Genomic DNA, 26,503 nt, shown 5'->3' on the forward strand with positions numbered 1-26,503 from the left:
CCTAAGCCTAGGCTACTATTTTGTCCACAGCATTCTTCACCGTTATGGAAAAAATTACCCCCGCAAATTTCTGAAAATTATTGAAGATGTCTCCAATAATTACGATGCCATCAAATTTTAACTGTCAATAGGCCTGAGTAAACTCGTTTAAGATGAAAGGGAAAGCCAACTTGGAGTAAAAAGAATCCATGATATTACTTGGATAAAACTGCCAACAGAAGAAAAACAAAAAGACATTTTTATATCTTCTACATTTTAAGAATAAATTACAATTTTAATGTTTCACCAATAGGAACCAAGCCTTGGTGCTTAGTGTGACTTCACTTCCCAATTTTAGAATGGAGAGCAAAAAAACCGTTGTCATCCGGTTATGGTCTAAGCGAAAATTGTTGCAATGGTTTGCACTGAAGAGTAAATGCGCCTGTGCAGACACCCGATGCGCTTCAGTAAGGTTTCAAAAAAGGGTATTACTTATTGAGTGCTTAACTAAAACCAACTTCATGAGCAAAAAAGACTAAACGAAAACTGCAATGGATTGTACAATTAAGGTAGGCGTTTGATGGTTTTATTGTCGAATCTGAAAATGAGATGATAGTCCGCAGCCACCCACTGCTGGGGTTAGCAGCTTTGTGTTTGCTGAGTGAGAGAGGCAAGGCGGTGATGCAGGTCCCCACTCTTTCCTTCTTGTACAAAATTTCCTCTTCCTTCCCGTTCGTGGTTGAATGTCGGCTCTTTAATAACACAAGAAACCACTACAACTTTTAGACTCAGATAAAAACTAAATGGTGGCCAGTACGCGCCAGAAAGGGTAGGCTATGCACAATTTTTGCGTTTTCAATTGTTTGGTTTATTTGTATCCTCTTTATTTGCACCAGGGGAACCACAACAACGGATCATTTGTTGACTGCAAAATGAACTAAGCCTTATTTTAGTTTTGAGTAAGGCGGTCGTGACAAATAAACCACAACAATGGCTCAAAAAATTGTGACGAATTTTACTTCATGGTGGAGCGCGCGCGCAAAGCAGGTGGTTCAGGCGCCATCAACTTATTTGGAATATCGAAGATTTCGTTGCAAAGGACTGAATTGCTTCGGATGACTGGTATTTGTAATCTGTCTATCTTTACTAAGAAATTTTTAACAAATTCCAAATCCTGCATTAATTACAAACGTAGAGAATTTATTTAAATAATTGTATCCTCTGCACGCTAGTGGATAGTAACCGTTAGGCTCTCAAGAGCGTTGGTGAAGTGTCAACCAGTTATTACATGTAGGCTAATCTATTGATGTTCCGATTTTTCAAGCTGAATTTTTTAGCCTGGACTGAACGTTTAAAGTCCTCTCATTTTTATTGCTGAGAGTGTTTCATGATTTGTAACTAAATGACAGGTGCTGCACTTGAGGCTAGCCCATAGAAGTTGATAAAATGCTCCGCTAGCCTACAATGTAACATGAAAGAAAATGTTTGTAGGTCAAATAGACATTCTTGGAATAGACTAAACGAAAATATGTTAGTCTTACAATAACAAATTATGATTTTCAAATGACAGTTAAGAAAAAAAGAAATCAATGTCTAAAACTGATATCCACGTAGATAATAATGTTGAGCTTGTCTAACACTAATTTAATTAGGCCTAGGCAAAATACACGTTTTGCTGCATAATCTTTAGACTAGGCTACAATTCTACATTCTAATGATCTACTGTTTTAATCGACTGGGTGCTATGCAATAAACATCATAAATCCTTTTATGTCATGATTAAACAATTTGTTTTGCTGTAGACACCAGAGATGTATATTGGCTCCATATTCAGTATGCGATTGAAAGGCTAAGAACCTTTTTTTGGCGGGGAGGCAAGTCGGTTTTGAGATAGCTAGGTGGTTACATAGGCCTATGCGATTTCTGTTTTTGTGTATAATTATCCATTTGTTTTGCTTTGGTTAACTTTGTGTATTGCCTAGTTTGTAACAGCATTACCTACTTTATCGGTTTTGAAAACGCATACCATCACAGAAAATGGCATGTGCATGCGTACAAAAAGCAGGTGTAGGCTATTGCTGCTATTTTCATGGTAGGCCTGGGGTGATTTCTGTTGTTTAATATGTCCAATGGTATGCCGACAAAAAGAGCGCACATAAGCACAGAAAAATGAGTTTTGGATAATCTTACTGGACAGTTTGACCACCCTCTCGCAAATGTCTGCTCTTCCAAGGCTAAGCGAGTTATTTAAAGAATAATTTATAGCAAACTGTGGACTCGTGTGCCTGTCAGGTGTCGTTATCTGAACTCTACAGGCTTCCTGTCTCGAACCTCAGACTTTCCGCACACGCTTCCGTTCCCTCTACACGAAAAAAGAGCCAACAAAGTCTGCCAAAACAGAACCAGTTCTGTGGATGTTATATGCCAGTGCATTGTTTTCCATTTCTATTGCAGCATTTGCACAATAACCGAAGTCCACTTGGACGTGTGGTCTTTCCATGCGCACCAACTGCGTGTCAAGAGGCCTGTGCTGTTCTTTTGTCTCTTGCACAAACTTTTTTTTTGTGCTGGTGGCATGATGTTGCTGATTAAATGTTTATGAAAACGTCACAGCATGTTTGCAGCCCGAAACGCAGCTGTTGGTCCATTTGCAAAATCAGCTCGGCCAAGCCTTAACTTCTTCTTTTTTTACTTGTGTATTAGTAGAGCAGAAGTGAGAACAAGAAAATTTGACGAGCGAATTTTGATGATGCCAAGAAAGCTAATAGCCTACAAAGGCTGCATTATCATAATTAGGCCTAAGTCCTTTTATCCGAAGGAATAAATGACCTACCGTAAAATAAACATCATGCTGTAAAGAGATTGGCTATCTGTCTCTCAATTTTAAAATAGATTCGCTAACTTCTATTCGTTAATATGAATTAAAGTTAAATACGTTTTCCACTCAAAATGTAAAGCGCTTCTTCACGTTCAAAACAGGTCAAATCCACTCTTTCGCAATGGTTATTTGAAAGCTATGGTGTCCTTCAGTTAGCTCCGGATGCTGTGGTCATCCTTTAATGTAAGAATCGACTTACACATTTATGCAGAAGCAATACAAATTTAGAGGAACATTCTTTTAAATATATTTATTGTTTTTATTGTTTTATATTTAGGCTACCAAATATAAGAACATCCATAAAAATAACATTACAAATTTAGACTATATTTTATTAATTTGGTTTATTTGTTTTTTGTATATAAAAGACAATTTGTTAAACGCTGTCAGCAGATTTACCACTGAAGTGTATGGTAACCACTGAGTTTAATGATGTCAAATGTTTGACTGACTATTAAACTATTAATTAACATAAAAAAATAGCCTATCAACATCAAGAGGCACTGCAGAATCGGTTTTCATGAAATACAAAATATTGTTAGCTCATAAAGTATCATTTGGAATAGCTTCACCTCCACTCTGCAGTCTTCTGTGCCCTGTATAGTGTGTGTGTGTGTATGTGTGTGTGTGTGTGTGTGTGTGTGTGTGTGTCATACAGAATTGGCCGTTAATAAAAGCCACTACCTTGGTGCTATGACTATGCATGCACCACCTTTGAAGATTATTCATATGTAGATCGGCCTCACTCTGAAAAGCTTCAGTATCTTGAGACACATTAAATGAGTGTTAGTTTCAAGTATAGTGCCTTGTAAATGTACAGTCTCTGACGTCCACAAAATGGCTTCTGAAGTTTGACAGTTTCATCTTTCCTAAAACTACAAGTTCATTTGAGATCTTTCAGACCAAAGGTATAAAACTTGTGGTGTTTTCATTGAAATATATAGCAGATTAGATCAGTCAGCCAGTGCAATCTGCAAAATGTTTCCCTGGTTGTTGTGTTGAGTCTCACAGCAACAGGGGCTGATATGAAACTGATCGAGCAGGAAGTTAGTTGTGGCAGTGGCGGTCAGGCCACGGGTGGTGTGTTTGTGTTGATCAGTTTGAAGTTGAAGAGAGCTAAACGGTGTGAACATGTGTAGGGCTGTGGTCTGCAGCGTGCATGCTTACAGTCATTTTTAACTCCTGAGCCCTAGTGTGTCACTTGTGTGGTGTGTGTGTGTGCGCACGTGTGTGTGAGTGCACATGTACGTTCATGTGAGAGGACAATCTGATAGCAGAATCTGATATGCCTCTCTACGCTGTGGGTCTCAAAACTTTCGCTCGACGTTAGTATCTATACGTGTTTGGCGTGTGATGTATAGATGCAGTGTTTAGAATAAGAGAATGCATGATGCTCTTGACCCTTCACCCAACGCCACCCCCACCCCCCATCACTGCCCAAAGTGTGTCAGCCCCTCTTTCACTTCTCTAGTAAGGGAGTGCCTCCCAGCTCACACACGAAAGTGCACAGATCGAGACAGAAAAGGAGGGAGGAGTTTGCAAATAAATAAATAAATGCATAGTCATAAGGAACATAAAGGCCATTTGATTCTGAGACGCTTGATTACACAGGTGTTGAATTACTATGAACGTTCATAGTAACTGAATGTTCTTATGAAGGACAATGACCCAAATGCCGACTTCTTCAAACACTTTTGAAATGCACGGCTGTTGTTTTGCAATAAACGGGTTCCTTTTCGACTCCTTGTCTGTCTCAAATATAAGATGCCCGCCATGGAAACAATGCAGAAAGAGAGGGGAAGGAGTGCAGGGATAATTAGGCTAAAATAACACACACAACTGAGTGGTCGGCTCCTTAGTGCTTCAATCAGTGCTGGCTGCCTTGGTGCGTCCACTCAACCCTGCCCAGCACCCCACCCCACCCCCCCCCCCCCCCACACTCAGACCCCCCCTGGCTGGCTTGTTTTTCAGCTTTTTAAAATGACCCTTTTTTTTTGCGCGAGTGCCCCCCGCGGCCTCCACTCCTGTTTCCTATCTCTTGTCCTGTGCCAAAAGGTTTCTCTGCACATGGGGGCCGCGCTTCCTGTGGGCCGCCGAAAAAGCACGGTGCTGACGTAGGAAGCCCAAAAGACAATACGCGAGTCCTCTAAACAAACACGCACGCCATGGAGATCCACATTCATTCACACATAAATAGATGTATACTAAAGGTATACACAAACACATGAAAGAGATAGTTTTGTACCCGGTGCACTTGCTCGTGGTGCCCCAGCCTCGCCGCACACATGCACACACTCTTGCACAGATGCAGAAATTTGGGTCTCACTGCTAAAGGAGGCAGGAGCTCACTTAAACAGCAGAGGGAGACACGTATCTCTTTCTGATCTCTGAACTCTATAGATTGTATACATGCACTCACAACTGCTGATATAATTTTGAAAGTAATGGCAAGGTTATAATCCGTGGCCTTCTATTGTAGATGATGCCTTCTCTGGTCGAGATCATGCGTCAGTCCACATTGTACACTTAAAATGAAAATGACCGTATACATTTGTGATGTCAAATCCTAAGCTACACAAAAACCTACTCACTAAGGTGCAACCCAAGCACTCCAGGGGGTCACAGTTATTGAGTGTGAGAAAAAAACAACAGTGTCATGTGACTGCATGTGATGAAAGCATCAAACTGGGATTAGTTGTTTAGTGAAAGCCACCAATGGGTTATCAGTCCTTTCTCCCTCATGCTTATCGCCCGTCTGCTTTTACAGGAAGCGCTGTCAGTCGTGAGTGAGGACCAATCCATTTTCGAGCCAGCCTTCAGCGCCCCCCAAGCCATGCACATGAAGGGGGAGATAACCACGACGACGGCGACACCGACCGGTTTCCGCCAGAGTTCCGAAGAGAGCCCCGAACCCACTGAACCCGAGTGGGTGTCACCTGGCGCTCAGAACCCAGGGAAAAGAGTGGAACATGTCAACGGAACCAGGTGACTAATGACAAGAAACACAATGTTGTCTGAGTAGCGCTGATTTCTCTCTGAGGTGTAGGAGAGGGGTGCAATCAAGAGCAAAGTGTGTTAATAATGAAGTTCCATTTTCACTTGTAAAGGTTTTGGATAAAGGGGATTGTCAAATTAGAAAATTTTAAGTGAATGTTTGGTGACAGTCATACTGATACCATGGAATAATAGTATACATGAAGAGAGAGAGAACTGTGTGCTGGTGCTAGGGGGCGGATGTGCGCTCCACGCGTGACTCACCTCCCTCTTCTCCACCCTTTCCCTGTGTCACTTTCTCCATCCTCCCCGGCAGCCGTGAGTCCCCAGTGGACTGCAGCGTCACGAAGAGGACCCGGCACATGAGTAACAACGATGGGGGCCAGTTGGCTTACCAGGCCTCGTACCCGGAGCCACGCACCAGCCCCCAGACCAGCACGCCTCCCAGCAACACCACAGAGGAAAAGAGGGTCATCGTTCCAGCAGGTGAGCTGTTCCTGTGTCCTTGTGACGCACGCACGCACACACACACACACACACACACACACACACTCACACACATACTCACACACAAATACTCACACACTAGTGGAACATCTTGCAATGGAATGGAATGGTGCTTCTCCTCAAGTACTGATTGCATTGATCCCGAGTAAATCAGGTAAACCTATGTAAAAGTACAGATAACATAATCAGCCATGGGGTGGCAAATTATGTCACTTCCTTCTGGACCTCTTACCACCGTGTAGATACAGTGGGCAGTGGTAGTGTAGTGGCAAAAGAGCTGGGCTAGCATGCAGAAATGTTGTGGGTTTGATTCCTGGCTGCGACTGTGCCCTTGAGCAATGCACTTAACCCCAAAGTTGCTCCGGTAACACTGTCCCTGTAATAATTGACATCTGTAAGTCGCTTTGGACAAAAGTATCATCCAAATGAATAAATAATACAGTTTTTGCCAATTGCTTACTAACTTTTTGCAGAATTTGGCTCATTGTGTCAAAACACAAACCATATAAGGCACAGCTCTTGGAGATAAACACCTCACAGCTATGTCAAAATGAAACACTGCAATCAACACTTAACAATCCTTTTTCAAAATGTGTGTCTTGCAACAAAATGACACACACATTTACTATTTCAATTACTCTTTCAAGTCAACAATATCACACTGATGCACTTTATATAAAACACTGCAATCTTTAATATCTGTATATGTAATTTTCTCATAGTCTTATATGAAATGTAAAAATAGAAATGCTAACTACAGTTGTTTTTCAGTTTCAAAAGAAAAATTGTAATCAATACAGTACTGTATGTTTGTACTGTGAACAAAATGAAACAACAAATAACTGTAATTGTAGAAAATATACAGTAATTGCAAGGAATGGGGTTGCAGGTTTACACTGTAGAGCCCACCTTCAATCGGTTTGGGCCACATACAGTAACCTCATCTACATCAAACAATGTCCCCCTGGGCTAAGAAATGGGGAAAATGTCCCCTTGTCTGCTGTACCGCCCCTGAACTGACCCCACCTCAATGTGTCTGCATGCCTCCTCCATTGCTCACACACACAGCCATTGCTCACAGCCATCTTGGTAAAGGCTTCAGGCTGTTATTTTGGGCAACTTTTCCTATTCAAATAGGGAGGCATACGTAATGGCATAAAAAGTACATCAGATACATCTGTGTTTAAATCTGAATTGAACAATATCAATACCTCCCCCCAAATCGCTAATAATGCTAAAAAAGATGTTACTATTATATTACTTACATTACAGGAAGGGCCGTAATATGTGCTGCAGACAACTGCCATATTGGCATTACGAACAAACCCCATACATGTCTATGGAGGATTCTTTGAATGCTGTGTCCTCATTATAAAGTCTCTGGTAATGATGTGTGCAAGGACACTCAAATAGCCAACCACTCATTGTAAACAAAATATAAGTTAACTTATCATGTAATGTCATGTTTGATCAGGCTATTTTTAATCTAAGTATATAAACAATAACCACTATCAAACAACAGTTAGATTTTGAACAGTTCTGAGTAATCCTGTTTGTAGCATATTGAACATTGCCCTGTTGAGTTTGTTATAAAATGGCCTGAGAGAAGAGTTTAGTTGAGGTGCTTTGGAAATGTGTTGATGGCGCAACCAGGCTGATTTACAAACCAAGCAGCGTTACACATCGAAACTCAACCCCATGCACACTCTCTGCCCAAAGAACTGCACACTCTTGCGTCAGGGTGCAGGGAACGGCCTGTTCTAATAGCGGAACTTCGCCAGGGCAGGTTCACATTGTGGTTGCTATTTTTTACACAGGGTTTGAGTGAGGGATTCACATGGGCCAGTCTGTGTTAGTGTTTGTGTGTGTTTGGAAAGGCTGTAGGTGATAGGCTACACGCATAGTGCAGCTTTGTAGTTGAAATGATCAAAGAAAAGAATGAGTGAATAGATGGGTGACACCAAGCGGAGTAGGAGGCACACGGTATACATTGTGAAAGGAGCAATAAGCGCTGTGTGTAAAATCAGTCCAGTATTTTCCAAGCGAGGCCTCTCGCAATTGTAAGTGGCCCGCAACTACGTGTCCAAGAGCCTTTCCCACGTTTGTTTTAGCGCTGATTATGGGAGGCTTGCTCATGTTCTGGGACCAAAGTGAGGGGAAGTTGCCTCTGATTTGGCTTCCAGACTGCATAGTTTCCACCACCTCAAAGCCTGATCTTTTCCCACAAGAAACACTTAGGTGTACAAGCCACCAGAACTCTTCACATCTAAAAATAAAATAAAAAAATAAATAAAAGGAGACAAGTTATTTTTTAAAAATAAATATATAAATATAATATATATATATACATATATTTAGAGTTTGTTCAGTATTATTCACAGAAAGTTTTTCTTTTGAATGAAACATTCACACAGACTTAAAGGTGAAGGTGGCTGTGACATCATAAAAGTTTTAAACGCCATAAATTGTGGAGACTCTTCGTCAGGAATTGGACATCTGGGATTATTTATACATGAGTCAGTTGGGCCAAACAATTATTGTGCTCATAATACACGGATGTTACATCACTCTTCTCTGTTAAACAAGGACAATGAAGGGCCCAGAAACGTAGTGGGGCGTTATGATCAAGTGCACTTACCGACAACCAGGAAGAAAGTCATCACATTTTAATGTCCACATACCAACTCAGATGCTTGAGTCAGTAAAGCTGTAAAAGACCAAAGAGGCAAAATCACACCCTCGAAATAAATTTGCACTAAAATTCTCTAAAATTAAGAGAATCTAAATATTACCATCATTTTACAGCCTTTTTTGGATGCCGGTTATACAATGGACATCATTTGGCAAGAGGAGGGCATAATATTTGGCCATTTTGATTGAACGATCACATATGTTTATGTAATGTAAGTGAGTCTAAGGCTAACTTTATAAAAGTCCATTTCATTGACCACACAGAAACGTTAAAAAAGTGAAAAGTAAAAAAGTGGGGGGGGGGGGGGGGGGGGCGTGAAAGAGAGACACGTAACCGTGACGATCCTTCAGCCACTGCGTGTGCTTGAGACAGTGTTATCAGTTAGCAGTGAGAAAGAAAAGTTGCTGTCCTCGTGTGTATTCAGGGCACGGCAGTGAACTGGTGCAGATGTGTGCACTCAAACAGGAAACACTTCATCGCCCTCTCCGATCACTGCTCTCAAAGCACTGCTGTCACACGCAGGGTCACCGCAAGGTTTTCAACCTGGAGATCCTCCATTTTATCACACAGTAAGATAGGGACATAAGGGTTATGTATCAAGCCAGTTTTCAGTGCTAAACTTAACAAGAACATAATGGGCCCTTCATTATCAGGTGGAATTAGAAATACGACAATATAATATATTGCAGGTGCATTACAGCCATGTTAACTTCCTGATTTTCTTCCTGAAAATATGCCTCAAACGGAAGTGGTATGTTTTTTTTCTCTCTGTGCAAGTTAAAGATAAAGATAGCACTTGAGCATTGCATGCTGACATTACATGTTACTGTGGTAGTTTTAGTTCTACTGAGTGAGACATAGCCCCTAATGAGAGTGAGGCATACTAGAGCTCTGTTGTCACTTAATGAGAGGAAGCAGCCAGAAAAAAAGAAACGAGCTTTGTGGTCAAAATTTACATACATAAAAGGTCACGGTCGAATGGCTGCAAACAATACAATACAATTAAAAACACACATATGCATGTATATACATGTATACATGCATGCATATTGTATGCAGTATGGCAGTAATTACATTTCTAAAATGCTCAAAAAGTGCCTGCAAAGCACTTTTTAAAAACACACATATGCATGTATATACATTTATGTATACATGCATGCATATTGTATACAGTGTGGCAAAAGCTTTGGACAAAGGCGTCTGCAAAGTCCCATAACCATAACCATAACCAAAAGGCCATTGCTATTGGTCCCATAACCATAACCGAAAGGCCATTGCTATTGGTCCCATAACCATAACCATAACCGAAAGGCCATTGCTATTGGTCCTGTCTTGATGGTGAACATAACCAGGCGAGTGTAGCTAAGTTATCACTGTTCAGTTGCTTCCCCAGTTGCTCTGTACAGAGTCAGTCAGTTCCATTCTGACCTGGATACCCCCAGTCTGCCCTCATCTGGCTGCCCTGTATCTGTTATCAGTCACCACAGAGCCCTCTGTTCTCCAGTTTTACCGCCTCTATGCACGTCTGAACAATCTAAAAAGATATCTACTCAGCCTGCATTGAATGTATTGTGACTGTGTTTTCATTACATGAAAATCACAACATTATCAGCATGCCCATATGCACTCTTTCGATGACTGACAATCAGAACTTTAGCATTTAGCTTTTCTAAAGAGATCCTGCAAGAAAATGTACTTTCCTCATGAGTTTTTTGTTGCGTTTGTTTCAGACCCTGAGGTGTGGACACAGGAGCACGTACGGCAGTGGTTAGACTGGGCCATCAAAGAGTATGGACTGTTGGAGGTGGACGTGTCTCTTTTCCAGACGCTGGATGGCAAGGCACTCTGCAAACTGTCCAAGGAGGACATGATGCGCCTCACTTCAGAATACAACACCGACATTCTGCTGTCACATCTCAATTACCTCAGACAGAGTAAGGCACTCTTCATTTGCCCTGAATCCCACACTGAGAGGCTTCAATGAACATGAAACATACTGGCACGTTCAATAAAGCACCATACTGATTATAACAAAGATATGTGGACATTTGGAACAGTAACTCAGACATTATAATAATGTTTACGGAACATTTCTCTGTACTTTGGTCTTTTTTATATATATATTTTTGTGAAGCTCTAAGTTAACAATCACAAGGTTAACTGCCTGAACTGCAGGGTAATCAAATTGATTTAGGGTGCATGTTGGTTGACCTCTTCTGTTTTTGGTTAACAATCTTTTCTATTCCAGTTCAAGTTTTGTTTTTAATGTCTCTTAATTTTGCAGGCAGTCCCACCTTTTCTTACCCCACAACACCAACCAACACACCACAGCAGCCCCGACTACAAGTCAAAGCAGGTGAGGATGTGGAATCAGAACCTAGAGTCCTACTTTCTCATACTTAAGCTAAGCACAAATCCTTCAACCAGATCTTTGAAAAAGAAAAATCAAAAGTGTTGACGTGGCTAAAAGAACAAAATGTGGACACACCTTAAAAACATAACTTCGACCACATAGAGCCTCTAAAGGGAAATTTCTTCAGAATTCAATGCATTTCAGGAGTAATTATTGCAACACCATCTACTGCTATGAACAGAGATGGTGAGAACATGATTGCATTTCAGAGTGCAAGGCATGGCTGCCAAGTGCTCCATATGCTGATATTCGTTGGTGAATGTTGAAGCGAGTCAACAGCTCAGTATCATGTAGTTTCAGACAGGAAACAGCTGCACCGGCACAGGAAATAGGGGCATGGGTACGGGTCCCACTTTGGGACAAAACTGATAATCTGGAGGTGAGAGAGGCGGGCTCCAACAAAAGGACACTTACCCCTAAGACGCACAGGGCCATCTTCAGCCCATCTTTGTTTTCACATCTCTCTGATCTTGACCTGAGTGCTCCTCCAGAGTCTTTAAATCAGCGCTTCCTTCCTCCCATAGTTGTGCGTTCCTTAGGCCTTCAAAGCTCATTTCTTCCCTGTCACTCCCCTGTCTCAAGTCTCGGCATTTGTGTTTGTGAACAGAAAACAGCTTTGAAGAAATCAGCAGAAGGAACAACTGGTCGTCACCAGTCATGCCTGTAGTTCCAAAGGGTATGTTGAACATAATATGAAGTGCTGCAAAAACAAGAAATGGCTGTGCATAAATATAAATATCTTTGTGTGACATTGACATGAAATAAAATAGATTTTAGACGCTTGATATGCAGCAGATTAAATTTCTACCTTTTAGGAACGAAACACAGCAATATATAACAATGATGAACATTAACAGCAATATATATATATAACAATGATGAACATCAACACATAGCAATATATAACAATGATGAACATTAACACATAGCAATATATATCAATGATGAACATTAACACATAGCAATATATAACAATGATGAACATTAACAGCAATATATATATAACAATGATGAACATCAACACATAGCAATATATAACAATGACTAACATTAACACATAGCAATATCTAACAATGATGAACATTAACAGCAATATATATATATAACAATGATGAACATCAACACATAGCAATATATAACAATGATGAACATTAACACACATGCTGCTCATACAGTATATAGGTGTGCATAACACTTGTGTTAAACATGTTGATGTTTTTTGGACACACAGTGGGTTCACCCATAGAGCCTCAGCACCCGGCCAGAGTCACCGAGCCTCCCCCGAGAATTGGTCAAGGTCCGTATTTGCATTTTATTTATTTGTTAGTTTATTTGGTGGTCAGATAAAGATGCAGAAGTGACACTGCTAATATTAGCTGTGGTCTTCAGATCGTGACAGCCTCAATAGCATTTTAGCGCTGCCTTCAAAATAGATAATTTAATTCATTTTGTCATGGCAGATCCATATCAAGCATTAGGTGCCATCAGCAGTCGACTAGCCAATCCAGGTAAGACTTGAGCACAAGACAGCACTGACCCGTGTCAAACACACAGCTTACTTTTGTGACCTTTCCACTGTTTGTCATCACTTAACACATCTAGGATGATTCATTTACACCAAAGATTGTTGGCAAAGCACTTTTGGGGACTATTAGAAAAGTGAAAAGTTTTCTAGAAAGTTTTAGAATTCACCCAAGGAACTCAGATTTGCCATTCCTTAGGAAATCTTTTTTGAACTGTCCAAAAAAACAATAGAGTGGATTAGCTGCTCTGATAGAACCAGGAAGTGCCACATTTGACCTTGCAGTGGAGTAGAACCCAGCCACTGCTCTTATTTAAACATTAAACAGAAACATTGGGGCCACAAAGGTTGCTTTGTTGGTGATTTTGTTTTTGCTGGTAAATAGGCTTGGTTGTTGATTGGCCACTGTGGGAAATGTCCTACCTATAGCACAAGGAATTGAACACCTCTTGTGTACATCTGAAAAACAAAACTCTTCCAACTCTGCTGTCTCCTCACAGAAACCCCACAGACCTATAGCAAGAGCCAAACTGCCAAAGTCAGTTCACAAAGGGTGATCAGCATTGGCCCTCACAAGATCGTGGGTAGGTGGTCAGCCAACCCAGGTTTTGTCCTTTATTTTCAGTCAGACTGACAGTGGAAAGGTCATAAGTTCTTTCATATTAGGTGGTCCATGATAACATTTGAATTAAATAATATATTGTGTTATATTGTGATGATGCTACACAAGCACCATACTAATCCAAGTGCATGAGCCACACAGTCCAAGGGCATGTCTGCACTATAGTATCATAGCTATGTCTACCCATACACACATACTGTAGCTGCACCACTGATCTGAAGACAAAAATATATGTTCAGTAATATGTTTGTTTTCTCTGACCCTCCAAACTGCATCTGCAGGCTCTGGCCAGATCCAGCTGTGGCAGTTTCTGCTGGAGCTCCTGTCCGAAACAACTAACGCTCACATCATCACCTGGGAGGGCACCAACGGCGAGTTCAAGATGACGGACCCAGACGAGGTTGCCAAGCGCTGGGGCGAGCGCAAGAGCAAGCCCAACATGAACTACGACAAGCTGAGTCGCGCACTGCGCTACTACTACGACAAGAACATCATGACCAAGGTGCACGGCAAGCGCTACGCCTACAAGTTCGACTTCCAGGGCATCCACCAGGCCCACCAGAACCATACCACCGAGGGCAGCATGCTCAAGTACCAGGGAGAGGTGCCCCCCTACATCCCGTCCTACCACAGCCACCAGCCCAAAATGAACTTCATGAGCTCACACCAGCCCCCTATGCCTGTGTCATCAGGGAACTTTTTTCCGGCACCCCCCCCCTACTGGAACTCAGCCACTGGCGGGATGTACCCCAGCACCCCCATGCCCCGACACCCAGGGAGCCACGGCCACCTGGCCACCTACTACTGAAGCCCACCTGACAACTCACCTGTGCCAACTGTTACCTACCTGTGCCATCTGTTACCTGTCTGTCCAGAAGTGAAAGTTATATTCTACATAGCTGTCATTCTCAAAGCATTATAGCAGTTTGTTATTGTTGAATTTCAGCTTTCCAAGTTTATTATCCATATACAGTGGGGAGAATAAGTAGGCCTATTTGAACCCATGCTAAAGTTGACTAAAAAGAAAAATATAAAAACATCTGTTAGAAATTGATCTTAATGCCTTAATTAAAACAAATAGTAAAAATCCAACCTTTAAGGACACCAATTTTCTTATAAATTATAAATAAATGTTCTTCCTTAAATTACAGGGGCAATAAGTATTTGACCCCTATGTTAAATTCCCATAGAGGCAGGCAGATTTTTTATTTTTAAAGGCCACTTATTTCATGGATCCAGGATACTATGCATCCTGATAAAGTTCCCTTGGCCTTTGGAATTAAAATAGCCACATACCCTTCACCATACCTAGAGATTGGCATGGTGTGTTTTTCAGTTAGCTTATTAGCTGGTTTGATTTGCATTGAACCCAATGAGCATTTTAGTCAACTTTAGCATGGGTTCAAATACTTATTCTCCCCACTGTAAGTTGTATGAAAAGTGTATATCAAAAAAGTAATGTTTTCATGTTGACGTAAATTTGTAAATAGTTTTTTTTTTGTTATTATATTGTGCAATTGTGAAGATCTCAATGCAGACATAGATTGGAAAGTGTTTTTTTTTTACCTTGGCTTTGTTGACAGACCAATGTTGCATACCTCGATGTTAACATCAGAGAAAAAGGTAACATACTGCCTTCATCCATTCTATGTCATCTTAAGGACTGTAAAAAATGTGTGTTGTAATGTTAAAGGGTTGTTTTAGGAATATTGTTATGTTTCACACTTCATTTATATCTTTTGTATACTTAATCCTTGTAACACAAATATATCCTATTCAAAATATCAGTCAAATATGTAACTGTTATTATCCACTATAACACACACAGTATTAGTCTCTGAAGGCTCGCTGAGCAATATTGGAGAGCTGTAATGACCAAGTGTATGGTAGCGTTATTTGTTAATGGTGTAAACAAACTATGTGACATGAAATAAAGGCGTGAAGGGACTGGCTGGAAAGATAAAAATAAAGAAAGAGAAGCCACTTTCTTTATTTATGGTTCATGAAATAATATAACATAGCACACCAATGAGGACTGTACTTAAGATTAATAATGTTTTCGTAGATGTGTTTTTAAGACACAATTTGTATGTTTCCCTTATACAATAAACTATAACTTCCAGCAGGCATTATTTGAAATTGTACCATTTAGCATAATTTTGACAATGTACCATATGTCTAAAAAATAGCTGAACATGGTCATAGTACTTGCTTGAGAACCCAATAAACATCCTTTCATTATGTTTTTAAGATCAGTTGGATTGGGTTTTTCTACTTATGCAGTTTTAAAACTGTTTTTGGAACGGAAGGTTGACAAGGGAGTTTGAAATAATGATTGTGGGAAATCTCAATGATTTTACTGGGCTGACTACACACAAAACAACTTGCTAATCATTTCCCACTTTAATATACTTTTTGTATCTAGGACCATTCACCTGCAATGGCTCTGTTATTTCTCATCTTCTGAAGCATTCAATTCCCCACCAGTGTTGCTAATTACACTTTTGCATCTTGGCAATTCATGGGACATGGAAAATTCTCTGGAAAGAGATCATATCCCCTCACCCTGTCATTGACTTGGATAACTAGAGTACATTTAACAATCCACCCAGGGGAGATCAAAGAAGATGGACATGAGAATACTAATCAAGACCCTTGCCTTTTTGACGTCAACAGAAGAGCATGTATTGCCATCACATGCAACTGGACATCCACCTTACACTGAAGACCTAATATTTCAGTTGCAGTAAACTGGTTCATACAGAGAAGTCCCTGTTTTTCTGTGAAGCACACATCAAAACAGAATTAAACAGGTTTATTGACTTGGATTAGATATGTACAACCACACCATTTGAATATATGGCAGCAAAATAATACATTATTTTACATATGAATGTGGATTAATAAAATAAAACTGTACAGCGATGAATAAAATAAAAAAATGAACTTTTAAATAAAAAGACAAATATGGTAAACAACTCAATTCAACCCAAATATTTCCTCAAAGATTCGGCGTGGTTCAGTTTCCCGCTCCTTCTCCTCCTCTATGGAGGCAGTGATGGGCCTCTCCGTAACCATGACGGCCTGGACATTCTCTGGCTCCCGTTCTTCCTCCTCAGGCCATAGTGGAGGCATCATCTCCCATGCGTCTTCCTCTGGCCACAGTGGAGACACTGTTGCTTGTGGCCGTTTCTCTGTCAGCAGTGGAGGCATTATCTCCTGTGCACTTTCCTCTGGCCAAAGTGGAGACACTGTTGCTCGTGGCTGTTTCTCTGTCAGCAGTGGAGGCATCATCTCCCGTACGTCTTCCTCTGGCCAAAGTGGAGACACCATTGCTTGCAGCTCTTTTTCAGGCCAAAGTGGAGACACCGTTGCTTGCAGCTCTTTTTCAGGCCAAAGTGGAGACACTGTTGCTCGCGGCTGTTCAGTCCGCAGTGGAGGCATCATCTTGTTGGTTCCTCTGGCATCAGACTCCACAGACCATGCCCCACTGGACACCCTGCTATTAGTGGCTGCAAGTGGATGAGCAGAGTAGAGGGATTCAGAGCCCAAAATGCCCAATCTCATCATCAACAAACCCTTAAGGATTTTCAATCAGCTAAGCATAATGGACATACACATAGCCAGTAGATTACGTTTGAATCAGAAAAACAGAGGCGATCAAATAGCGGAAATAATGGGAACATTTATATTATGGGCAGAAAAGAATTATGAACAGAAGACAACAGAAAAAAAAGCATGACCATTTGATTTTAAACAATGACCAACCAGTGTGATTATTCTGCTTGACAGAAATATCAGCAACCAAACAAGCACCAAAACTAACCAGCAGGTGGGGAGATGCATGTAGATTCACAGCAAGAGCACACCAAGTCAAGGCCACGCAGTTCCTCCCACCTGGTTTGAACAAGAGCAAACAAAAACACCTGTTCCCACTGTATTTTCCAATGTGATATGATTGAGAAATCTAGGAGACCTAAATCAATTTCCATCATGTCAAAGGTAGTTTCAATCTTTAGGATCACACATCAATCTCTGCAGGATTTCTACACCCACCTTTTTGTTTTGTGGTTGTAGGAGCAGGACTTGTCATTCACTGTTGGAGTCTCACCTCCCACTGACATCTCACAGTGCATGAACAGGTGCTTTAGATTTATACAACATTATCTTGTTAGTAAAAAAAAAAAGTAAAAGAAAAAAGAAATCTCCAACCACCCCTGTGAAATTGTTTACAGGTTCAGAATAAAAGCTGTGGGGGGAAATACCTTGTTAGTCACTCCCTGGAACACAAAGGCGTCTACAGAAAACCTAACTGTATTCCTAGTGTAGGAAATGAATCTAGACTCACTGCTAGATTTGCTGTCAGCCATACACCTGTAAGATAGAGCCCCTGGTTAAATAAATACCCACAACACAACTGTAGAAATAATATCCAATTGCCATGGTCAATAATAATTGTGTAATAGCCTATATTAGGAGTCAGTGATATAGCCTAATAATAGCCTATATCACTGACTCCTTTAAACATTTACATAATGCACATGGTTCAGATATTTATATCAACATTCAAATAAGATTTTGTTCTGATAAATGTTGAGCTACTGTGAACATAGAATGTATATGTCTTCGAGGAAGGTTGGGTAGGTCTCTTACAGACTTACCCAAAGTTGTCGATGACTGTAAAGCGAGGCTCAGAAGTGTGAGACTTATTAGCAGTTATATGACAGGAGTGTATGTAAAGTCTCCCATCGATTTCCACCGGGGGTCCCTCTGCTTCAAAATACATTGGCCGCCCGATGGCATACCCATCGGAGGCGTTGAGTCGTCTCCAATGCGCTACAGGCAAAGTGCTCAGTGAGATACCAAATGAATGCTACGGACAATGAGCGGCCTATAAACAGTGTGTTTTAATAAAGTGCATAAACAATGCTCCATACCGTCAAAGGGAGTGAGTGTGTAGACAGTTTGTCTGCTCGTCATGGATTTAAAGAACTTTTGCGCCTGGACCTTTGGCTTATAGCCGATTTTGTAGGAGTAGTGGAACCTTAAAGGAGAAATAACACAGATAATTAAATACTATGGACAGGCAGAGGATGGTTAAAAATGTGGTCAAGATGTACCTGTTAAAGTGACATGTAATGGGCAACGTGAAGGGAATCGCGCGCCTTATTGGGCCCATGGTGACTACAGGAGCATATCGGAGTGTATTGGAGTACGCCACACGGTTGTTCACGATCTATTTGAAGACAGACATAACACATTAAGTCTGTATCAAAGACCGTTAGGGTTGTGCTACCTGGTTATATGTATGCACCCACCGTTCGTCTACTTCCACACTCATAAACGTCGTACACGAAAGATAGGTAGTGTTTAGTGAAGTTGTTGGCTTGGCACGTTCCAAACGCGAGATGCGAGTGAGCAGGCACGTCGCCCAAAAGTCGTTTCGGTACCCTTACTTCCATCTTGTTTACTTTACACTTGATCACAACTCCGCGTGGCCCACCTGAATGCCGCGACTTCTTAAACGGTGGAGAGACGGGCAGTAAAATTTCCTTGATGTTATTGGGGAGCTTTTCGTATCGTTCTCCACTTATTGGCGAAAAGTGGTCTTTAGCAACCAGTGGAACCCTGGAATGCTGGAACATTGGCAGCTGCAAATACGGAGATGGGAGCTGGGCTTCTTGGTCTTGTACTTGCCTACCAGACCGATAGTGCACAGCATCTAATTCCACCCCGATACTAGCTGAAGCATTAGCTGTTGGCATGCTATCCCCACTGTGACATTTCGAAGATCCGCTTGATAAAATGACGCTCCAAATGACAGACATAGGCAGAAGCCATACATCCATATTCTTATTTTTCTGGTAAATATTTCAGTCGATAGTGTGAAGATTCAGTCGAGGCTTAGACGAGATGTAGACCTGCAGCAAGATCAGAGAGCCAAGATCACTAAGCATGCCAATTGAAAGCACCTGATGACGCATCCCAGCTGATAAAAATCAAGTCGACTATTTGTTCCGGAAAATAGCCACATCAAGCTCTATTAAGTTTGACAATAGTGTAAACCTTCTGACGTTCCTGCACAAAATATAGTAGGCATACTTCAGGCGTAGCCGAGCCTTTATTTGCATTAGACCTATGAAACTATACGCAGCATTGAGCAGGCAATAAAGTAACAACTTAGGCCTATGCATTACATGCCATCCCGCCATACTACTTAAAGTATTACGGTTTGTTTCTTCCTCAGAAATTGTATGCATCCTTTTAGGCTACGGGTTTGAAAACTGTTCACCTTCAAATGTCAGTTCATTGTAGGTAAAAATACAAAACAAAACACCTGTCCATCTGATTAAGGAGAACAGGTAGGTCACTATACCTTTTTATATAGTATGAGGAGAATCAAATGTAATGCACCAAAACAGTCATATAAAAAGGTGGAGAATCAAATATTTAATGCTCAAGACATTTTCACAGAGGTGAAAGAATACATTCACATTTCACAGAAAACATTCAAACCTAAATCTGAGCAATAATGAGAAGGTTGAGGGAAATTCTGCATTAAACTTTCAGACCCATCATTCGTCTCAGATGATTGCTACTTGTTCAACGCCTTAACCATCTTTGCCCACAAGTCCACTTTCCGTTTGGTTTGACGCAACTTGGTCCGGTTCCTCTATCCAAATGTCCTCCATCTCTTGGATAGAACCAAAGCCTCTCGACTTTTCTATGGGCCGAGTCTCACCGTCCCCCTCTACCTCCTCTACTTCGGGCAGTGAGGATGAGCGCTTTTTCACTCCCCAGGGGTCACTTGTGATCAAAGTCTTCACTTCTGAGGGTATGGATGCTGTAGACAGAACCACAATCAGTGCCGAGGAAAACATGTGGCTTACACATTTTACATTTTGGGTCCAACTTACTTGCACTGTGCTCACACTTGGTCTCGCAGCAGGAACAAACACAGTTAGAGCCATGCAGCTCTTCCCAACTGGACACATGAAGTCAGAGCAAAACGTTTATATTCGAAATGATAAGTTATTTTGACGTTCTGCAGCAGTTTTGAAAAAAAGGTACCTCTCTGATTCGCTGTTGTAGGTACACGATTTGGCAGTCGCTGTCGGGTCCTTGCTCCCCACCCTCACGGAACAGTGCAGATAGAGAAGCTGTTACGCAGAGCAATAATTGTTTAATTATGGGCCATGATGCCGAACTAAAGCGCGAGGATAAAATGATCAGTCACCTCTGTTGTAACATCTGGAAACAAGAAAGTATCTATTGAGAAGCGAAGATTATGGGAATCTCTGGAGTAAAACCGCGACCGGCTCTCATTCCTCTTGCTGTCCACCAGACACCTAGAGCACCATTACGCAGTCATCAGGGATCACCATTATCAAAACTAGCCTACCTGGAAGAGGTCAACGGTGTGTACCCACCCAAAATTACGAATGACATCTTGACGAGGCATGGAATTGGAATCCTGCGACGCTGTTACATGACAAGAGTCCACAAACACCCACTGGTCTTTGGAAAGGTGCTGCGTGGACACTTCAAAGTACATGGGCTCGCCCAACACATATTTTTCACCCACATCAAGATGTTCCCATTGGGCTATGGTTAAAGTAAATGTGTTAATATTTTAAATCAAATTACTTAATAACAGCAAGTTCAAAGGGACATTCGACAACTACCGTTCAGCGTGGTCAAGTTAAAAGTGCGCCTGGTCTTCAAACTCTTCAAAAATATCCGGTCGTTCACCTCCGGCACGTATCCAACCGTATACGAATAGTGGAATCTGTATGGAAAGTAAGACTATAAGGAACAATGCGGTATTATGACTTGCAACATTAAAATCTAGACATTGGGCTTAATTATATTTACCTATTGTACTGGCAATGTATAGGGACCGATAGGGGCACAACTCGCAATACTCCTTGTTGTGGTCCCGGGGAGTATGTAAGCGTGTTGGAATACACCAGTTTCCCCTTAACGGTCTTGAAAAAAATAATTGGACAATTAAAGGCGTTTTAATTACAACGTGCCGTAAAGACCTGATTAACATCTACCTTACCTCTGATATACTACCGCATTCGTCGAGGGAATACTGGAAATAGACATATTCTTTTGTGACGAACGTGGCAGCACACGTTCCCAAGCGGAATATAGATGGCTCTGCGTTGAATCCAAGATATCTCCTGTTAACGCGCACCCCGACCATGCTGGATCCACATGATGCCTCCACCCTTGGGATATCGAGTTCTTGGGAGAGCCGAACTTGTGTACTTAGGGGCTTGTACCTATGTGGCAGCAAAATGTCTTCAAGAGAGTATGGCAAAGGGTGCTTTCCGGCGACTGGTTTAAAAAGCGCAGCACTCGCCAATGGAGCTGGAGCATGCCAAAACATAGGTAGAGCAAAGGGCGGTGGAGTTGATTGTGGAGCCTCGGGTCTATCCTTCGCTGTACCCGTCCAGGTCACCTCATGAATTGGTGCGCTCTTGAAGTGCTTCTGCTCCGGGAAGTGGAAAATACCTCTGACATTTTGGACGCCCCAATTGTACTGCATACCAGCTTCAACTACAAGATATGGGGGCCAGCACCAAACCACAAAGTACATCAACAAACCTGCTCGCACCATGGTAAAGGCAACGACAAAATCCCGGACAGTTTGACAACTGCCGAAAGCAAGATTTTCGAGTGCCGCTTTGTCAGTAGGCTATTACAAACACGAATTGCTCACCTGGGTGCTACCAGCACATTAGCCAATTACAAACACCTGGCAAATCTGTTAATCACAGTCCCCACCTGATGATAACCTATGACTTAGTCAAGGTAGGACCAATTTACATTAGGATGAAGGCTTATTCGAGGGGAAAGAAAGCATTTTCAACAGCACCAACATAGAACAAAGTTTCACACAGGGCTGGTGTTTACAGTTTGAAACCTCTATACTTTTTAATAGACTCTGTAAAACAGTATGCAATTGCCCAGTGTTAAGGCCTAAATGTAGCTGTTTACTCTAGTTACCCATCCTATTTAAGTAGGCTACTGTAGCAAAATGCTCACCTCAATCGTTTATCAACTGCTATGGCAGAAGAAGCAGGTTTCTTGTTGACAGACGTCAGTAGATACACCCCTTCATCTTTCCCTCCTTAAAGTGCACTCACCATGGGGATTACGAGATTCACTAGCAATTCATAAACACTCTTTCAGATTGGTAGAGTTCCTACATTGTTGGACCACATCTAAATCTTACAGGCCATAACGTACAGACTAAACTCTTGAGGGGAAGGGAGGGGAGAGGGGCACATCCCCTTCCTTAGTACATCTCAAACTGGGGCAGAACAGTATTAACCATTGCATAGTATAGATCTACAGAGGATGATAAACGTGTATGATCTGTTTTGGAGGACATCCAATAATTGAAAAAAAAAAAGCAAGATCCCTGTGAAAATCTTAACATCTAAAAATACAGGGTACTTAATCTGTGTTTGTATCTACTTGTTTTTATTCAAAATAGGGAAGGGGCACCTGATTCATTTTGGCCTGGCCACTGAGTAAACCTGGAACATGGATTTTAGGTAGAAGTGCCATTTCCAGTTTTATTCCTCAGATGCGCCTGTAGGACTCATAACCCTGTTATACGAGATACCCCCATGGTGTCAATATACAAAATCGGACAAAAACATATACCTTCACATTTTAGCCATACAGTTGCATGGCAGGTAAATGTTAAAATGACCCTGGTAAAATATACAAAGTTATCTCATAAGACCAATTGTTATCTTTCATGTGCATTGCTCCCACTCATTTTTTCAGGCACTATGTCAAATACATAGCATTGTTAAGAGGAAAGGTCACATGAATACAAGCAGTGATTTCCCTGAAAGCAAGAAAAGGAACCAAATAAAAGACAAAGCAGGGCACAGGTTCATTTTTTTCTTTTTTTTTCTTGTTAAATAGTAATAAATACATGAGATGCAGTGGTTTATTTTCCATTTTTTTCTGAAGCAGGAGGGTTAAAAAGTTTATTCATTTTTATTTATTTATTTATTTTTCATTTATTTATCTGTCTGTTTTTCTTTAGCAGCAATCCGAACATGGTTGAGAGTGGAGATAGCAGCCGAGAGAGAAGTAGTTCACTTTTTTCTGACTTGATGGCCCACAGCACTCACAGAGTGCTGTGAAGTAGGGAGGAGGGAGGGAACAGACGCGCGAGAGAAAAACAGGAGGGAGAGATGCGAAGTCAGAGCCAGAGGGAGAGCGCTTATCAGGGGGATCAGGGGGTGAGAGACATCCCCTCCTCATGTATATAGAAACATATACACACATATATATGTACTCCATCCTCCTGCAAAACCAAAAACAGAAAGAAAAAAAAACACAGGCCCTCCACCACCTCCTTCAAACAGAAACATGGGGCAGAGGGAGATAAGAAAGATCAGCGGAGAAAAGACAGAGAGAGAAGGGGAGTGAGCAAGATTTGGCTTAGCATATCTCGAGTTAATAATAATCAAGAAACAAAAATGTTACTTTTCAGAGTTTTCTGTCAAAAAAAACCCAAAACAAACAAAAAACAAATAACTCAGAGTAAAAAAAAATAACCCAAGAGACAGACAGAGGGCTAGAGAGAGAGCGCGCGTGTGTGTGAGAGGAGGGTAAGAGAGAGAGAGATGGAGAGATCAAGAGACAGTCTGATGAGATGGCGAAGTTAGAAGGCAGACTATTTTTAAACAAACAACAGGGAAGCATTTTGGTTTTCCTTCTGGCAAAATGTTTTGTTGTTGTTTATGTGGTTTTTTTTCTTCTTCTTTTTCTCCTCTTCGTGCTCCTCGCATCACTTCCTCCGTAGCAGTGACGCAGGAGTTCGGTTTCCCCCTCTCCTCTTGGGAGCGGCTGGCGTCTCAGCCTCCGCCAGACGGCACTCTCTCGTTGTGGTGTGACTACGCTTTGCTTGTCATTTGCTTTTTACTCTTTATTTGTATAGTTTTTTGTTTCATAAGTTTCGAGATATATAAGCCAGTGTTGTCAAGCGAGAGAAGATTGGAAACATAAAAAAAGTAACAAAAGTGTTTTCTCTGTTATGTGTCGAGGGTGTATGTGTGTGTGTGTGTGTGTGTGTGTGTGTGTGTGTGTGTGTGTGTGTGTATGTGTGTGTCTGGGAGGGGTAGGGGGGTACAGTGGGGGGAGTGGGACATACTGAACGGAAAAAAAGTCAAAAATCCCAGTTTGTTTAACTTGTCTTGTGTACGCGTGTCATCTGTCCCTCAAAAAAAAAGATAAAAAATTATAAACTGTATAAATTAAATCACAGAATAAATAATCCCTAGAAAAAAATACCCACCTCTCAAAATTTGAACTCTTTTCCAATCTGTTTCCCTCCGCATGTAGTGATTTTCAATAAATTAAAAATGTAAAAATTACTTCTAGACCATAAGTCGAAAAAAAGGGTTTTCTCTCTTGCCTTTTCTCTTAAGCACCACATTCGGTTTCTCACATCAATCCTTCCTCAGCCCTCTATTTCCCACACTCAAAAAACCCTCAAAACAGAAATCTCGCTGCAAACCTGTCCTCAAATCACATAAAATCTAATAATAATAATAATAATAATAATAATGATGATAATAATAATAATAATAATAATTGTAAAAACAAACTTTCTGAAACTTTCACTTCCAACCACTTCAGCCCTCTGCTCCATTCTTTCAACAGAAAAAAAGGAAAAAAAATTCAACTGAAAAAAAAAAAAGATACAAAGGTTCTCAAATCCTCCCCACTTCCCCTCCCTCCAACTTCTTCCCATGCAAAACAAAACAAAAAATAAACAAACAAAACAAAAAAAAAATCTTTTGATATTTCACAAGTTTATCTCTGCATTTCTGTCATGAGTGGCCAAGTGTGTGTATGTGTCATCTGTGTGTCAGGTGTTTGTTACTATATGCGTCCGTAATGCGTGTTGGATCATCCTTGTTATGTTTTTTTATCCTTTAAAACTTTTTGTATGGCTTTTGGAATTTGTTCAAGATTTATCAAGAGTTGGCTGCATTCTGACCGCTGCCACCTCCACTGCTGCACACGCCCATCATGGCCGACTCCTCGGAATCGGGCCGCCCCCCTCCGCCCCCAACTCCCCTAGGCGGAGGCCCCCCGGTGAGCAGGCCGCCGCCCACCCCAACACTGCCCTGGGGGGGGTTGTTATTGTTGTTACTGCCCGGGTAGCAGGGGGGGATGTAGCCCAGGCCCGAGGCAGCTACCATGCTGTCCTGAGAGGCCGGCGTCTGGGCCAACTGTTGCTGGGAGGCGGCCTGTGGGGGCTGAGCGCCCATGACCGTCCTAGTCCGAAAGGCGGAGAGGCCCAGGTGGAGGTTTGAGGAGCCGTACTGGCTGGAGTCCAGGCTGGACGGTGGGGGCGGCTGCAGGATGGAAGACTGACCCAGGTGGTGGTGGTGCGTGAGGCTGAGCTCGATGCTGTCCTGCATCTGCGGGGACGAGACGGGCAGGAGAGCGCCGCCCTGCTGGCCGGGCTGCGAGCTCTGGCCCTGCGGCTGGTTCTGTGGGCCCTGCGGCTGCCGCAGCCCGCGCCCGTTGCTGTGGTGGCTGCCGTAGATGGGGTGCGGGTGGTGCGTCTCCATCATGCCCCCGCCGCCCATGAAGTGGCGCGAGTGCTGCGTGGCCGCCGGCTTGTGGAGCAGCAGCTGGGGGTACTGGGGGTCACCGCCTGCCTCACCGCCAGGCCACCGCAACTGCTGCTGAGACGGAGCCTGGGACAGAGAGAAAGAGAGGAAGGGAGGGATGGAGAGGGAGAGAGAGGGATGGAGAGGAGAGAGAGGGAGGGATGAGAGGGATGAGAGAGGGAGGGATGGAAGGATGGAGAGGGGGGGAGAGGGAAGGATGGAGAGGGAGGG

At 42.0% G+C, this 26,503-nt stretch overlaps 3 protein-coding genes across 14 annotated transcripts in view; 1 reads left to right on the top strand and 2 right to left on the bottom strand.

The window, feature by feature from the left end:
• Window positions 1-391: 391 nt before the first annotated feature.
• On the top strand, window positions 392-15,862 carry fli1rs (Fli-1 proto-oncogene, ETS transcription factor-related sequence). Of its 4 annotated transcripts, none has more exons than XM_076280711.1 (10): window positions 392-548; window positions 5,625-5,842; window positions 6,168-6,337; window positions 10,781-10,984; window positions 11,335-11,406; window positions 12,071-12,139; window positions 12,695-12,760; window positions 12,924-12,971; window positions 13,486-13,569; window positions 13,889-15,862. In XM_076280711.1, the coding sequence occupies exons 1-10, from the start codon at window positions 531-533 to the stop codon at window positions 14,413-14,415; spliced, it is 1,476 nt and encodes a 491-aa protein (XP_076136826.1). In that variant the 5' UTR covers window positions 392-530; the 3' UTR covers window positions 14,416-15,862. The 4 variants fall into 4 exon arrangements, with proteins under 4 accessions (XP_076136826.1, XP_076136827.1, XP_076136829.1 ...); XM_076280714.1 differs by lacking the exon at window positions 392-548 and adding an exon at window positions 604-808; XM_076280713.1 differs by lacking the exon at window positions 392-548 and adding an exon at window positions 817-1,101.
• A 132-nt stretch (window positions 15,863-15,994) lies between these two features.
• Window positions 15,995-19,514, bottom strand: zp3d.2 (zona pellucida glycoprotein 3d tandem duplicate 2). Its single transcript, XM_076280716.1, has 8 exons — window positions 18,926-19,514; window positions 18,728-18,843; window positions 18,545-18,651; window positions 18,269-18,443; window positions 17,873-17,981; window positions 17,664-17,752; window positions 17,434-17,504; window positions 15,995-17,119 (listed from the first exon to the last, which is right to left on the bottom strand). The coding sequence occupies exons 1-8, from the start codon at window positions 19,454-19,456 to the stop codon at window positions 16,587-16,589; spliced, it is 1,731 nt and encodes a 576-aa protein (XP_076136831.1). The 5' UTR covers window positions 19,457-19,514; the 3' UTR covers window positions 15,995-16,586.
• Window positions 19,515-20,042: 528 nt separating this feature from the next.
• dyrk1b (dual-specificity tyrosine-(Y)-phosphorylation regulated kinase 1B) overlaps window positions 20,043-26,503 on the bottom strand; it is a 45,409-nt gene continuing 38,948 nt past the window's right edge. For 4 of the 9 annotated variants that reach the window (XM_076280724.1, XM_076280725.1, XM_076280723.1 and 1 more), the window contains 4 exons: window positions 21,673-26,359; window positions 20,679-21,595; window positions 20,525-20,592; window positions 20,043-20,451 (listed from right to left, as the gene is read on the bottom strand). In XM_076280724.1, coding sequence (XP_076136839.1) covers window positions 25,628-26,359 — 732 coding nt within the window. In that variant the 3' untranslated portion in view covers window positions 20,043-20,451; window positions 20,525-20,592; window positions 20,679-21,595; window positions 21,673-25,627. The remainder of the gene's footprint in view (window positions 20,452-20,524; window positions 20,593-20,678; window positions 21,596-21,672; window positions 26,360-26,503) is intronic. The other 5 variants (XM_076280721.1, XM_076280722.1, XM_076280718.1 and 2 more) reach the window with 5 other exon arrangements.

Source organism: Alosa pseudoharengus, unplaced genomic scaffold (assembly GCF_046254945.1).
Source record: "Alosa pseudoharengus isolate Yale_2024_CS ecotype anadromous, Long Island Sound unplaced genomic scaffold, YU_APseudo_1.1 YU_APseudo_1.1_scf_12, whole genome shotgun sequence".
Classification (NCBI taxonomy): Eukaryota; Metazoa; Chordata; class Actinopteri; order Clupeiformes; family Clupeidae; genus Alosa; species Alosa pseudoharengus.